Genomic DNA, 14466 nt, shown 5'->3' with positions numbered 1-14466 from the left:
CATTCTGAAATGAATGGGCTAAGTTTGGATAGAGCACAACTTTTGAACTGAACGTCTCTGTCCAAAAATTTAAAAAGTGCAATGTATGGCAACACCTCTAGTGCGATTTTCTGCACTGAAAGTAGAAAAATATAAAACTTGAAAAATTGGCCCAAGTGCAACCCTTTGGCGCACCCTGATCTCGGAATAGCCTTCAATCTTGATGTTTCTGACTCAGGGAGATCTGGAAGAGTTGCCGTTACAGTTCTACTCAGTAAAAACATACCTGGTGTAGCAACAGTTGCTTTGATGTGGCCTTCGTGTGAGCGGCGAATGACAGAATGTGCATTCCACCAACCACCGATGACGATCTCATACAAGTCGCCACGATTGGACCGTTCCCAAGACAAGGCGATGAAAACAGTGTGGCTGGCCTTGACTCTGAAGGTCAAAGGTGACGACCCGGGAAGCTCGAGGTCCCACTGGTAAAGTGTGGTTTCTCCAGTCCTTCTGACGTGCTCACAAGCTGAGGACACAAACATGACGGTGGATTTAAGTAGCTCAAGTGGAGAATCATGTAATCATAACTGCTTCAAACCAAGGACCTTATTTGACATAATTTACTTACATTAGGCCTTTAATTTGTATCTAAACAAAACTCTTCCTTCAGATACCCAAGCCATAATGATACATAATAAGCATTAACCCTGTTGAAATAAAAGTTTCTAAACTACATTCTCAAACACAGGTCAATTACCAGATTAAACCCAAATCCAAACATACAAACCAAGCTAAATTAGAGTGCCACCCAAAACAATACTAATTTGTCCCCAAAAGTAACAATCTTTATTTGTTACTGAGAACAACAATGATTATCTCATGATCATTCGCGACAAACAACTATTCCGAGTGTTGCTAATTACAACACCATAAAAATTATGTATCATTATATTCATGCAAGCACCATCTACAATGTATGATTGATGCAAAAGACTTCCATCAAAGTCTTCTTGAGTTATCGTGTTCACAGACACACACACACACAGACACACGAACACCCCTGAAAACATATTAAACTTCTTGGCGAAGGTAAATATTTGTAAAAAAAAAAGGAAATATAATGCACATAATGCAATATACATACTTTGGCATGGAAACATAAACTGTCCAGCATTGCCAGCCCCTGTGGAGTAACCTAAGTACTGGAAAGGCAGCGGTTTTGGGTCCTGCCATTGCAGGAATGGGCTGCCTTCTCCCTCCCGTCCCACGGCTATGGTTCCATCCGGGGCCCAGGAGATCCAGAAGCCTCGCAGCTCATAAGCAGACAAAATGTCTGAAAACCAGGAAATATTTTCTTGATATGAAAGTGAAAGTGATCTCGAACCAGCTTTAGCTGACACTGAAGAGACATATAACAGTGAGCAGTTTATTATTGGAATGAGCAGAGCACTTTGGACTAATGCCTCTGACCATTTACAGCTTAGAGGTACATATATTATCCAATATTTTGTCAAAAACTTCTCTGTTACATAGCGGATCATAATGACCCCACGCTTTGTTAAAAATTGAAAAATCTCAATATTTTAGACGAAATCTTGAGATCTTATGAGACAATATTGAGAGTTTTTATGACAATCTCCAGGTCTTTCAGAAAATCTTAAGATGAAAAGAAAAGGTCTCAAGATCTTTCCAAATGTTTTCAAAGTATCTTGAGATTTTTCCATAGCATCTCGAGATGCTTTAAGAAATATCAAGATTTTTAAAGCAATCTTGAAAAAACGTGAGATCTTTTAAACAATCTTGATATTTTTTAAAGCATCTCGAGATGCTTTGGAAAAAATCTCAAGATACTTTGAAAACATTTGGAAAGATCTTGAGACCTTTTGTTTTCATCTCAAGATTTTCTGAAAGATCTGGAGATTGTCATGAACAATCTCAAGATTGTCTTATAAGATAGTCTTAAATATTGAGATCTTGAGAATGAATCTTGAGATTTTTCAATTTTTAACGAAGCATGAAGACCCCCACTGGGGGTCATTATAATCCGCTATGTAACAGAGAAGTTTGTGACAAAATATTGGATATGTAACTCTAAGCTGTAAATAGTCAGAGGCATTAGTCCAAAGTGCTCTGCTCATTCCAATAATAATCTGCTCGCTGTTATATGTACAGTAACAGGTTCATTGTACAGGGGAAATTCCCCTAGGCTAGCTCTTTTCGACAAGCACAAAGAACAGTGGACCACGGCTTAACATCCCATCCTAAAGACTGCGACCATGACAAGTGGTGAGTGACAACAGCTGGGTTCGAACCCCCAACCTTTCGGTCCAGAGGCAGGTCGCTAACCACTGGACTACGCACACTACTTAATGATGTCTTCCTATGTCATTTCTTTTCCTTGCAGTTTCGAATTGTAATCACTGCTGGATTGTCTGCCTACCTTTTTAAACTTAAAGACACATAATTTGGACAGGGATGATGACATCATAAGGACCTGCTTAATAAAGTCTCTTCTGGCTTGAACCAACTTTTTGAAGTAAAGTACTCTGAAAAGGCTTAATTTGTATTATGAAATTTAACATAGGCCTAGGGAAAAAGTTGTGTTTCCTGTTTCAGTCCTGAAAAAATTAGGGTCAGTAAATACTATCTTTCTCTTCTTTTTTTAGACTTTGGTGATCGCTATTGATCAAATAAAAATGTTGCTTGTAGGGGTCCACCCAAAAAAAACCTAGGGTCGGCAGTTTTTTCTTGGGTCAGTTGGGAAACAGGAATTACAGCATACTCATACCTGGTGTAGAGACAGTGGTTTTGGGGATGCCTTCGGCTGAACGGCGAATGACAGACTGTGTGTTCCACCAACCACCAATGAGGATCTCATACAAGTCACCACGATCGGACCGTTCCAAAGACAAGGCGAAGAAAACATCCCTGTTGGTCTTGACCCTAAACGTCAAAGGTGACGACCTGGGAAGCTCGAGGTCCCACTGGTAAAGTTTGGTATCTGTGGCCCTGCTGATGTGCTCACAAGCTGAGGACACAAACATGACGTTGCATGGATTTAATTTATGTCAGTGGAGAATCATGTGATCATAACTATTTCAAACCAAGGACCTTTAAGTTGACATAATTTACTTACATTAGGCCATTAATTTGCAAATGAAAATCTTCCTTCAGATACCCATGCCAACTTATAATACATACAGTGCGACTGGTATTGTTCTTAGGGGGGGGGGGCACTTATTAGTAAGCTGCAGTATTTTCTGACAATGTAGATCACACACGCTTAGAAGTCTGGCCGCCTTTATATATAGTACATAATGTGACTTTCGATACTTACTTGTAGTTGTTTCTTGTGCAGTGGTTGCTTCTTGGGGTGCAGTGGTCATTTCTAAAAAAAAATGGGGCACAGTGGTCATTTAATGTAAGTAAATTAAACTGGAGGCTGTTTTAAGAATTTCATCATTGGATAGTGTTTTCAGCACCAAGGACAGGGATAGTGATTTCAGCATCAGGGACAAGGATGGTGTCAAATTTACATGTTCCACACGGGTTTTGAATTTGGTGATCAAGGTGTGGGTGCGGTGAAAATAAAAAATGTGCATGACAACAATACAGAACAGAACCTAAATTTGTGCGTTTTGTGCATGGTCGCAACTAGTAATACCCGACTTCCATCTGTGACATGAGGTGGCCCATGTGCAGGGCCAACCCTATCTTGAATGTGTCAACAGATTGTTGGTCTTCTTTACCCAGGTTAACCCTTATTATCACTTATAATACTTTTTTTATTAATATACATGTAGTTCGGCAACCTTACAAAATGAATATAGCTGGACAAGAGACATGTTCATGCTGAACCAATGAATAGATTATACATTTTATGTAACATCCGTGTCCATAATATCACCAGGGTCCATAATATCGCCACCTTGAGAAACAGTGTGCTTAAAGATATTTTTACTGCAACATACCCTAGGTATGTACATTTGAGGAGTGCATACCAAAAGTATGTTGCAGTAAAAATATCTTAAAGCACAGTTTCTCAAGGTGGTGATATTATGGACCCTGGTGATATTATGGACACGGATGCTAACTAAATTATGTACACAAAAAGTGTACATACGTTGGCATGGAAACATAAACTGTCCAGTGCTGCCATATCCTGTGGAGTAACCTAAGTACTGGAAAGGCAGCGGTTTTGGGTCCTGCCATTGCAGGAATGGGCTGCCTTCTCCCTCCCGACCCACGGCTATGGTTCCATCCGGGGACCAGGAGATCCAGAAGCCTCGCAACTCATCAGCAGACAAAATGTCTGAAACCAAGAAGCAGTCATTTTTTTAAATGTGAAGTCTTCTTGCATATGGCATATGTTGATCAAACTTATCATCCATATACAAACTTAAAGAAAGACAAAGATAAACTGGAAAGGGTACAGAACCAAGCTGCAAGATTCTGCACAAACAACTATCAAAGAGGTGCTAGTGTCACGGAAATGAAAAGAAACCTACAGTGGGGGTCGCTGGAAGACAGACGTAGAATGTCCAGACTGTGCATGATGTACAAAATGAATAAACTGGTGGACGTACCAACCACTAAGTATCTGATACCAGCCCAGAAAAGAACATTAAAACAGTCATGCCTTCAAATATCAGAGTTATCAACCAAGAATTGAGGTATTCAAAACCTCGTATTTCCCCAGAACTATCGTAGACTGGAACTCGTTGCCACCAAGCACAGTTGGGGCATCATCACTAGATAGATTTAAACAACTCCTGCAATCAAATGACGATTTGTGCGAACTTTAAGATTGAGTGTTACAAGCCGTTCGGTGTGATATAGCTAGCTGCAGCTGCGCCGCGTGCTTGCGAAACTGGTGTGTTACGCCGAAGGGCGGTTATACCGGCTACATGTATACCGATACAGATACAGAACTGAAACAATATTGTTTAACAAGTAAATTTTGCATGAGGACACTTTATACTTTCCATGTCAATGTTGGAAAACTGATTGTACAATGTTTCATTACAGATGTCAGATCATGGAGCTAGAAAATGGTTGATCAGCTCCAAAGCTAATTATGTTGCCTGAAGGGGTCCACCCCCAATAAAAGGCAGCACTCACAGTTTTTTATAGGGTCATGCAGTCAGGAAACAGAAAACACAACAGCGTACACATACCTGGTGTAGCAGCAGTTGCTTCGATGTGGCCTTCGTGTGAGCGGCGAATGACAGAATGTGCGTTCCACCAACCACCGATGACAATCTCATACAAGTCACCACGATTGGACCGTTCCCAAGACAAGGCGATGAAAACAGTGTGGCTGGCCTTGGCTCTGAAGGTCAAAGGTGACGACCCGGGAAGCTCGAGGTCCCACTGGTAAAGTGTGGTTTCTCCAGTCCTTCTGACGTGCTCACAAGCTGAGGACACAAACATGACAGTGGATTTAATTATAAATTACGCCAGTCAAGAATCACGTAATCATAACTACTTCAACCTTAACATTACTTAGTACATTAGGTCTTTAATTCGCAAAACAAAAATCTTCCTTCAGATACCCAAGCCAAGTTTACATTAAATAATAAAGCATTGAACATACTTTAAGCATTAACCCCTGTTGATATAAAAGTTTGTAAATAATGATTTCCCATAAATTATGGAAATGAGGTCCTGATTTGAATAAGTTATGTTTAATGATGTTCACTTTCACATAAATGCCACAAGTATGTCACAAGTCCGAATAGTCCTGACCTCCTTTGTAGGCATTGCAGGTGTGGTTGGCATTTTTTGGGTGGAGGAGGGAGCACTGATTTTTTTCCCAGTGAGACCGGTGTTGTTTGGGGGGGGGGGGGGCGGCACTAACTGGCAATAACATTTTCTGATTGCACTTCGCACACGCACACGCTTAGAAGTCTGGCCTCCTTCCCATAATGTGACTTTCATTACTTACCTGTTGCAGCAGTTGTTTCTCCTTGTGCAGTGGTCATTTCTTGGGGTGCAGTGGTCATTTCATGAGGTGCAGTGGTCATTTCTTGGGGTGCAGTGGTCAGTTCGTGGGATGGTAGGCGGACAAAAGAGTCTAAAAATGTAAGAGATTTCAGTTGGAAAATCTTTAAGTTATGATCTTTTACTTTGTTTCATCGGTGACCAGACTCCTATGATTTCACGACTAGGGTCAGTAGTATATCTATTAGGTATAGGGATTCTGGGTTTTGTTGTTGCTAAATAGTAACGTTTTGTTGATGATTTTTTAAAAGACTTTGGATGAACTGATCCAACAGTGTTTTCTTTTTTAAAATAAAAAATAATAATAATATAAATAGGGGGATTTGAAAGACTTATGATGCTGAATAATTATCATTTCATACTTCACTGCACACGGAAAAGATAACTACAAATGTATAAAATGTACATCTAAAGTAGCATTCAGCATTTACTTAATATTATTATTTTTACTGTTTATTTCTGTTATCATGTTCTTGCAATTAGCCCTCGGGCATGGATTTTGCAATTAACTTTCAATTATCCAATTCCATTCCATTTTTTTTACAATCTCATCACCAAATGTGATAACTGAAATGGCATAAAAAATTATTCCAACAAAAGACTACAGCCCCTGTCACACACAGCCAAATGTGGCCTCCAAAACACAAACCAAACTCCCCTCAACCATGGTTAGGACCAAGGTCGGCTACTCTTTGGGAGTGTAACAGGGGCTGACCCGGCTGAAAAGGTCTAGACCCCTCCCCATTTTCAAGATTCGTCCTCGAATCTTCCAAATTCAACATCCCTGGAGCGGCATTCTTTGCCAGAACTCACAGGGCCGGTGTGGGTTACCACTGTAAGAAACATGAGGAGCGAGTAGAAACAGATAAAAACCCTTCTGGTCCTGGGCTGGGGTTCGAACCCACAACCTCCCAAGCACCAGTGAGCTTCATAACCAAACGCTCTAACCACTTGGCCGAAAAGGTCTAGACTCCTCAGCTGGGTCAGTTGGTAGTGCCTATAAACCCCCCACTGTTACAGGTGCACTAGCTGAATGTCTTCTTTAATCATCTTCTTGAATGTGGACGGCAGGTATGGCCTGGTGTGATAGTTGGCTGGTGACCGGGTGTACAGGAGTACTTTGGATGTAGTTGGCGGTCCATTGACTCCTATTTAACTCAAATTTGATTTGATTTGTATGGAAAGGCATAGCCAACCTTCATCGGCTGGTGTTTGGGATGTGTGACAGGGGCTAGACGGAATTAGACTTTTTAAAATGTTTTACCGGAGGAAAACATATTGTTTTTACTCACTGACAGGTACAACGTATGGCAAAATATACATAGTTTGTGGTGTTAAATACACATATGGTGGTGTTGAGAATATCTAACAGTTCTACTAACTGAAATAGGAATCTGGTCTGCTTCATAAACAATGTATAACAAAAGAGAGACACTAATTATACTAAATCTAACTCTATTAATACAATGTAGTAATAAATTGTGTCAGGAATTAATTACGTTTTTCGTTTTGTCATGGAATTGTGTACAAATTGGCCTACATAAGTGGAAATGTTGACAGGGCATTATAGTAACATAATAGAATATCTCTGTCTTTGTATGGGGTAGTGTTATCATAATATTGGTCTTACATGTAATTATGTTGTATCAATTTTCGTCGGTTTTCATCATAGGTTGGGCAATTTATTATAAAATGTAATTCGTTTTCAATGCCTTTATGACACGTGGGACACAGTCTCTCATTGGCTGGTGTGTTACAGTGGCGACCTTTTTCAATTTGCAAAGAGTGGGCACTAATCCTTAGAGTATTGTAATGCTGTTTCTAAATGATTTGTTTTGAATTGATAAAAGATAGTTCCAAACAGAATTGGGTTTTAATTTTGCAGTAGGTAATTTGAGTTTGGTAAGACTTTTAATTTCTTGTCTCCAGCCAGAGAGAAATGTGTTTTGTAGACGATCTTTAAAGATATGTCCAAACTGGTTGGTATTAATGGAGGGATTTAACCATACATTTTGAAATCCGTGCGTACAACGCATGTCCTGAACATGGACAGCCCAGTCTTGTTGTAGTTCAACAGAAGTTATATAAGCTTTCTTCAGTTAACGATCCTGTCGTTCGGTAGACTATGTAGGCGAAGCCAATATCTTATCAATTGTGTTTGTGAATCGAGGTATAGTGGGAATACCCCAATATCGTTGGTTGTTCGAGTGTTATGTTCATGTCTTTTAATACGCGTGATTGATATAAGATATTTAGTTTGTCACTGTATTTTTTTAATCGTACAAGGACAGGGCGGGTAGAGGAGGGGTTATATCTATTACCAATATGGTAAGCTCTAAGTACATGTATGTGGGCATGATTTGTTGACATTTGTCACCATGGTGACTGGTGTTGGGTTACATAATGTTGCAATTTCATGGTCTGCTCTGCCCCTGTCACCATATACGTAGTACATACTATGTGAATGTGTTTGAGTAAAAATTAAGAGGGCAGACCATGTCCGAAGGTAAACATTATGCAATAACTTGCTTTGCAAATGTTACTTCTCTACATGTAAGCTTAAGATTAGACTTAAAGGGGCTTACCAGATTGAGCGGGATGTATCTGAACCACTAGCACAGCCACCAGGGCCAGGAATGTAGACAACATGACTGTTGACATCCTAAATGGGGATGAAATAAATTGCAAAATTAATATGAAGAAAATTAAACTGTTCTCCAACCCAAAAACGAAATTATCTCACCAGAAATATTCCATTGAATCTCTCAACTTTATGACCCACGTGCTGTGGACACATGACTTTTAGCCATGTGGTGAGTTAATTTCGTTTTTCAGTTGGAGAACAGTTTAATTTTCTTCCTGTATTTTACCAACTCATATATTTTATCAACTTTCACGCTTGCATATTATAATTATAATGTTAGTCTAGTTCCTTAAGCCATTGTTTTAATGTGTCACCTATCCTTTGAACTCTCTGTAATAAGGACGAAATTCAGGTCCGTTGCCTGCTGGACCCTTACTGAATAAAGATTTGATTTGAGAAAGTCAACAAAAGGTGGATAATAATAAGATATAAAATTAATGCACTACTGGCTTCATTTTGCCAGCTATCCATTGTTACTATTATACTGCATATGTGAGTACAGTGCAATGTATAATTTTATACGTCTGTATATTGTCTACTCCAGGCACACGTAACATCTTCAAAGGAGGGGTTTTGTTGGTCTCTAACTACATGACCACACCCAGTCTCATACAGAAGACGTCAATAGTGGTTGCCATGGTAGCAAAACAACAATTCTAGCCAGGTGCAACGTGCAAATGTACCAGTTGGTTGCATCGTTGAAATTGGCTCCCAATGAAATAGAAAATCAAATTCTTGTTCCTTTGTTGCGAAAGCTTTGTGGAGTCCATTAGATATATTAAACATGCCAAGTTCTAATCTTCTTGGATTAATTTTTAATGAAGTGAGGACATGGACATGTTTAAAAATTCAGTGCTGCGTCGAATTCAGCAAAAGTTACCTATCGACTGTCCTGATCATCATGTACTAGTAGTTCACCATTATTTTATCTTCATCAGTCCATATCTTTTATTTTCCCCCCAAGCCAACAAACATCGACCATATACATGTAAACAAGCAACAAACCAATGGCTGCTCTAAGCCGAATGTGATGACGTTACCTCACAACAGACATAAAACATTACAGTAACTTTTAAATTAAGACACAGGCTTGTGGGATGATGGCGGTAATTTTTTGGGGAGCGAGGCGAGTGATGCCACAGAGGGACAGTTTTCAAAATATCTCCGCACAAACTCATGGCGGCAAAACTGTCCCTCCACGGCATAACTCACTTTGTTCCCGAGGAAAATCAACGCCACCTCCCCACAAGTCTCTGAAGGAAGCTAATTTTAACACCCTCAGAACTGAAGTGCAACACACAACAGAGACAATTAAATAAAACTAGACACAATCACAACAGAGACAATTACATGTAAATAAAACTAAAAAGAAACTAAGGAGCTCTTTTAAATTAGCTGAATGCGTGAGTTACGTCTGTCTAACTTCTTTATACAGCATGCCGCAACAGTATGGAATCCATATACAAACTAAGACAAACTGGAATGGGTACAGAATCAAGCGGCAAGATTCTGTATGAACAACAGTTACTATTATGAAAGAGGTGTCAGTGCCATGGAAATTAAAACCTACAGTGGGTGTCTCTGGAAGATAGAAGAAAAATGTCCAGACTATGTATGATGTACAAAATGACTAAAAACTGGACAACTACTAAGTACCTAATACCAGCCCAGGAGAGAACAAGAAATAGCCATGCCTTCAAGTACATGTACAAGAGTTATCAAATTTGAAACCAGGATTGAGGTGTTCCAGAATTCATTCTTTCCTAGAACTATTGCTGTAACCAAGTACAGTATAGGGACATTGTCATTAGATTGCTTTAAAAATGTTTAGAGTTAGATGTTCAAGGGTTAGGTGTAACAAGTCGTTCGGTGTAATGTAGCCAGCTGCCGCCGCGCCGCGTGCCTGCTAAGCTGTTGTGTTACGCCCAGGCACAGTTCTGGACACATCTAATAGTTCTGTGCCTGAATGGGTTAGGGTTAGGTGCAGCCACGGTTCCGGATAGTCTCCGTGTATTCAAGAACGTAGATTTGCCCCAGGCACAGTTCTGGATAGTCTCCGTGTATCCAAGAACGTAGATTTGCCCCAGGCACAGTTCTGGACACACACGGACTATACCAAACATTTTCATTAAGGATAGAATTATTAGTAAAGAAAAACATTCTGAATGGTTCTAAATACAACAGTAGGTGATCTACCTAGAATTTAGAAGGTTGAATCATGATAGTCCCTGTGACTATACGTGTGCAGAACTGTGTGGTTCAAATTACAGTTCATTATTCATTCCTCTTGTCAGCAGTTTTCCAATTGAAAGTACTGAATTTGTCTTGGTTCCTAGTGAATTCTTTCATCAGTGACAACTTTGGAAGGATAAGGATACTAACCTCCAAATTTTCGATGGCTATCAGTCCATCTTGTTCACGGAGTGGCCTAATCTCGCAAGAGCGCGAGACTAGGCCCGAGACTTGCATCGGTCTGTCGGGTCCCACCCCCCGCCGCCTCCCTCCGAAGTAGGGGTAAGTAAGTCTTGGGGAGCTCCCAACCTTCTGTCCGGTTTAGCTTGGCACCTTCCAACTGTATGTGCACCACTTCTTTAATCTTCCTATGTGGGTTACGAGACTCTTGGTCTATGATTTCAATAATGTCAGAGATGGGCCTGGTAGTGATGTTGTGACCAGCCTGGAGTTGGTGTTGACTTTAAACGCTGATTTGCAGTCTTTCTGATGTAATGACCAAGACCAAAATCATAGACCAAGAGTCTCGTAACCCACATAGGAAGATTAAAGAAGCGGTGCACATACAGTTGGAAGGTGCCAAGCTAAACCGGACAGAAGGTTGGGAGCTCCCCAAGACTTACTTACCCCTACTTCGGAGGGAGGCGGCGGGGGGTGGGACCCGACAGACCGATGCAAGTCTCGGGCCTAGTCTCGCGCTCTTGCGAGATTAGGCCACTCCGTGAACAAGATGGACTGATAGCCATCGAAAATTTGGAGGTTAGTATCCTTATCCTTCCAAAGTTGTCACTGATGAAAGAATTCACTAGGAACTGTATCTATACGTGACAAATGAATCTCTTCAATGAATTTGTCTTGTCTTCGACATTCGGGAAACATGGATTTTGTTCTACTGGTAGTTGGCAAAAACATGGGTCTTAACTCAAAAAGGTGTTTGTAACAATCATGATAATACCTCTAAACATGACAAAGATAGTACAATGCTGTTACGTCCAACTAGTCTAGCCACAATCCCACATGCGTTTAATTAGTCATCCTTACCAGAGGTGAGGCCTGATATCATCGATACTTTTTCGAGAGCTAATCGTATAGAATTGTGCAATGCACTTTGCTATGGCTTGCAAATACATGTACATAAACCCTGCACCCACACATGTAGGAGGTAATAAACCTGCTGGTAGAGATATTATAACTCTACAAAGCAGATACAAAAAAAATTGTCCAACCTGTGTCCTAGGTAGTGTCTGTTTTACAAATCTTCACGTATCCAAGTAAGTGACTTCAGGATTATTTGATGTCGTACTCTACACAAACTCAAAGTGACCAGTCGCGAGTGTAGCTCAAAGCGACTGACAGGTGACTATGACACATCACATTTTTTACATGGCCAGGTTGTTTCACCTGAGGAGTCATTATAATCCCATGGATTATTGGATTACTGTAGCACGACATGTCACACTCTATGAAACCGGTAAATGGCGGCAGTATGAAGTTTACACATCTCTTGGTGTCAGACGCGTACAGCTAGCATTTATTATAACTCATACATTACATTTATTCATCTACACATACCATAATGTGTCTTTAGGCCACACCAATTTAATTTGTTGGTTCTCAGATTTTTTTTATAAAAAATATGAAACAACAGGAATTAGAAAAAAGAAAATAAAAACAAGTCTAGGCATCCTATTATAGCCCCAAATGCTACGATAAGAGCCATGAAGTCAACACAAACGGCTGGGTTAATATTTAAACATTGACATTGAACTTTTAATTAAATCACTGCATTCATACAGTGTAGATGGAAAAACTGTAGGAAGAAAAGGACTTTCCTCAACTGTTGGGGGCAAAATGAGCACTTTTGAGTTGATTCAGAACCAGAATTTTTTTTCCAGCAACTCAGAAAAAAGACAAATAGAAGTTTCAAAACAGTTGCTAGTCTAAGAGTACAGATTATATAGGCTACTACTACTAGTAGATGTATTACTAATTACTACGGTAAAGGAAGTAAACTCACGTCCAGTTGACCTTGATATCCTCTTCCCTGCTCTGCCTTTGGATGACAAGTCATAGTAATGCGGGTCACTTTAGACTAAATTAGAGGGGGAAAGAATGGGAAAGTTATAAACGAAATAGATAATTTTTGTCCAAGACATGTAAATGGCATGATCATCGCTGAAAATATTCTCGTAGGTGCATCATACAGTATGTGACCAGGTTGTATCTGAATTACAGTGAAAAAACAGGATTTCCAGTTACTGTAGTTCCAGAATAAGTGTAAAAAAGACATGCAGACACACACACGCACACACACACACGCACACACACACCAAAATTTCAAAAAGGCACAGAAAAAGAAAATTCTGACACACATTTTGTCTTCGCAATATAAATTTGTCATTCATGAATCTTACAGGAATAAAATAGCTTTCACCATGTAGATACATGTAATTCCTGTGATTGTTGCTCTATTTGCAATGTACATACAATTAATATCCAGGGATCGAAATTCATTTTTTTGATTAGGTGCACTGGTGCACCTAACCAAAAAAATTAGGTGCACCAAAAAAAATTTGGGTGCACCACATATTTCCAGTAGTACATTAATAAGTTAAATATTATTAATATCAAATTAATATTCCACACGTAAAGAATGCTAAAAATGATCGTAGCAAGAGTGGAAATTGCATCGCTATGGAAATAACACAGTAATGATCTTACCGAAAAAGGGCAAATTAGGATGCCGAGATCGAAAAAAAAATATATAAAAAAAAATACTAGAAATAGAAAAAAAAATACAACACAAAGACCTCAATCTTTTTGCACTTGACTTCTCGGTTGATTCGGTTTCGGACTCCGACTCTGATGACCCGGAACTGGACAGTCGGAAGGAGCTCGGGAGGCCGTGGAGGAGGGCCCCGGGAATGTTGTCGAGAGCACATGGCCGCCCCCCTCCCCCTCTGTCTCGGCGCTCCCACGGCACGGTCTGTCCACTTCTCGCTCGTCCGGGCGTGTTTCCCGTTGGTTTCCAGCTTCATCGCTTCCTTCGGGGTTCTGAAGAGCTTGGGCTGATGTTGCCACATCTCGTCGTCATCACGATCGGACCTCGGCTGAAGGAACCGTAGAAGCGAAGTCTGTCTCGACATATTTGTTTTGCTTTGTCATCCACGAATTTCATGGCCGAATTTTGTCGACACCCGGGTTTTGACGATGTGACCTCGAAGATTATCGAAGTCAAGCGAAAACTGCACGAAAACAACATTTTGTCACATGACATGCCCCCGAGGTAACTCCCAAAAAGCGTCGGAAAGTTCCGGAAGCGAGTTCGCGATGTTTTGGTCACATGACTATCAAGAAACCGGGGAACGAGAGGGAAGAGATCTCATGTCCAGTGTTGTAGTCGGGATCCGGAAGTTGGTGGGTAACGCGAAGTCGGCACTGCGCCGACACATAATTTTTCGGGCTTTAAAAACTGAAGTAAATCTAATTCTATCTCAAGAATTTCAAACAAGCAGTGCATCAAAGGTTTTTTATTATTTTATTCCATCAAAGCAATGTTGGAATTACAGTGTTTTGTACCTTTACCGTACTAATACTACAAAAATATT

At 40.2% G+C, this 14466-nt stretch overlaps 1 protein-coding gene across 1 annotated transcript in view; it reads right to left on the bottom strand.

Moving 5' to 3' along the window:
• Nucleotides 1-14004, bottom strand: part of LOC109473213 — a 54806-nt gene extending 40802 nt beyond the window's left edge. The window contains exons 1-10 of the mRNA XM_019773088.1: nucleotides 13658-14004; nucleotides 12876-12911; nucleotides 8568-8644; nucleotides 5927-6055; nucleotides 5157-5396; nucleotides 4103-4291; nucleotides 3317-3367; nucleotides 2768-3007; nucleotides 1124-1312; nucleotides 266-505 (exon numbers count right to left, since the gene is read on the bottom strand). Of these exons, the coding sequence (XP_019628647.1) occupies nucleotides 266-505; nucleotides 1124-1312; nucleotides 2768-3007; nucleotides 3317-3367; nucleotides 4103-4291; nucleotides 5157-5396; nucleotides 5927-6055; nucleotides 8568-8644; nucleotides 12876-12911; nucleotides 13658-14004 (1738 nt within the window). The remainder of the gene's footprint in view (nucleotides 1-265; nucleotides 506-1123; nucleotides 1313-2767; nucleotides 3008-3316; nucleotides 3368-4102; nucleotides 4292-5156; nucleotides 5397-5926; nucleotides 6056-8567; nucleotides 8645-12875; nucleotides 12912-13657) is intronic.
• Nucleotides 14005-14466: the final 462 nt, after the last annotated feature.

Source organism: Branchiostoma belcheri, unplaced genomic scaffold (assembly GCF_001625305.1).
Source record: "Branchiostoma belcheri isolate BF01 breed outbred unplaced genomic scaffold, Haploidv18h27 scaffold294, whole genome shotgun sequence".
Taxonomy (NCBI): domain Eukaryota; kingdom Metazoa; phylum Chordata; class Leptocardii; order Amphioxiformes; family Branchiostomatidae; genus Branchiostoma; species Branchiostoma belcheri.
The sequence above is the reverse complement of the archived record's forward strand: the minus strand, read 5'-3'. Positions and strand labels throughout refer to the sequence as shown.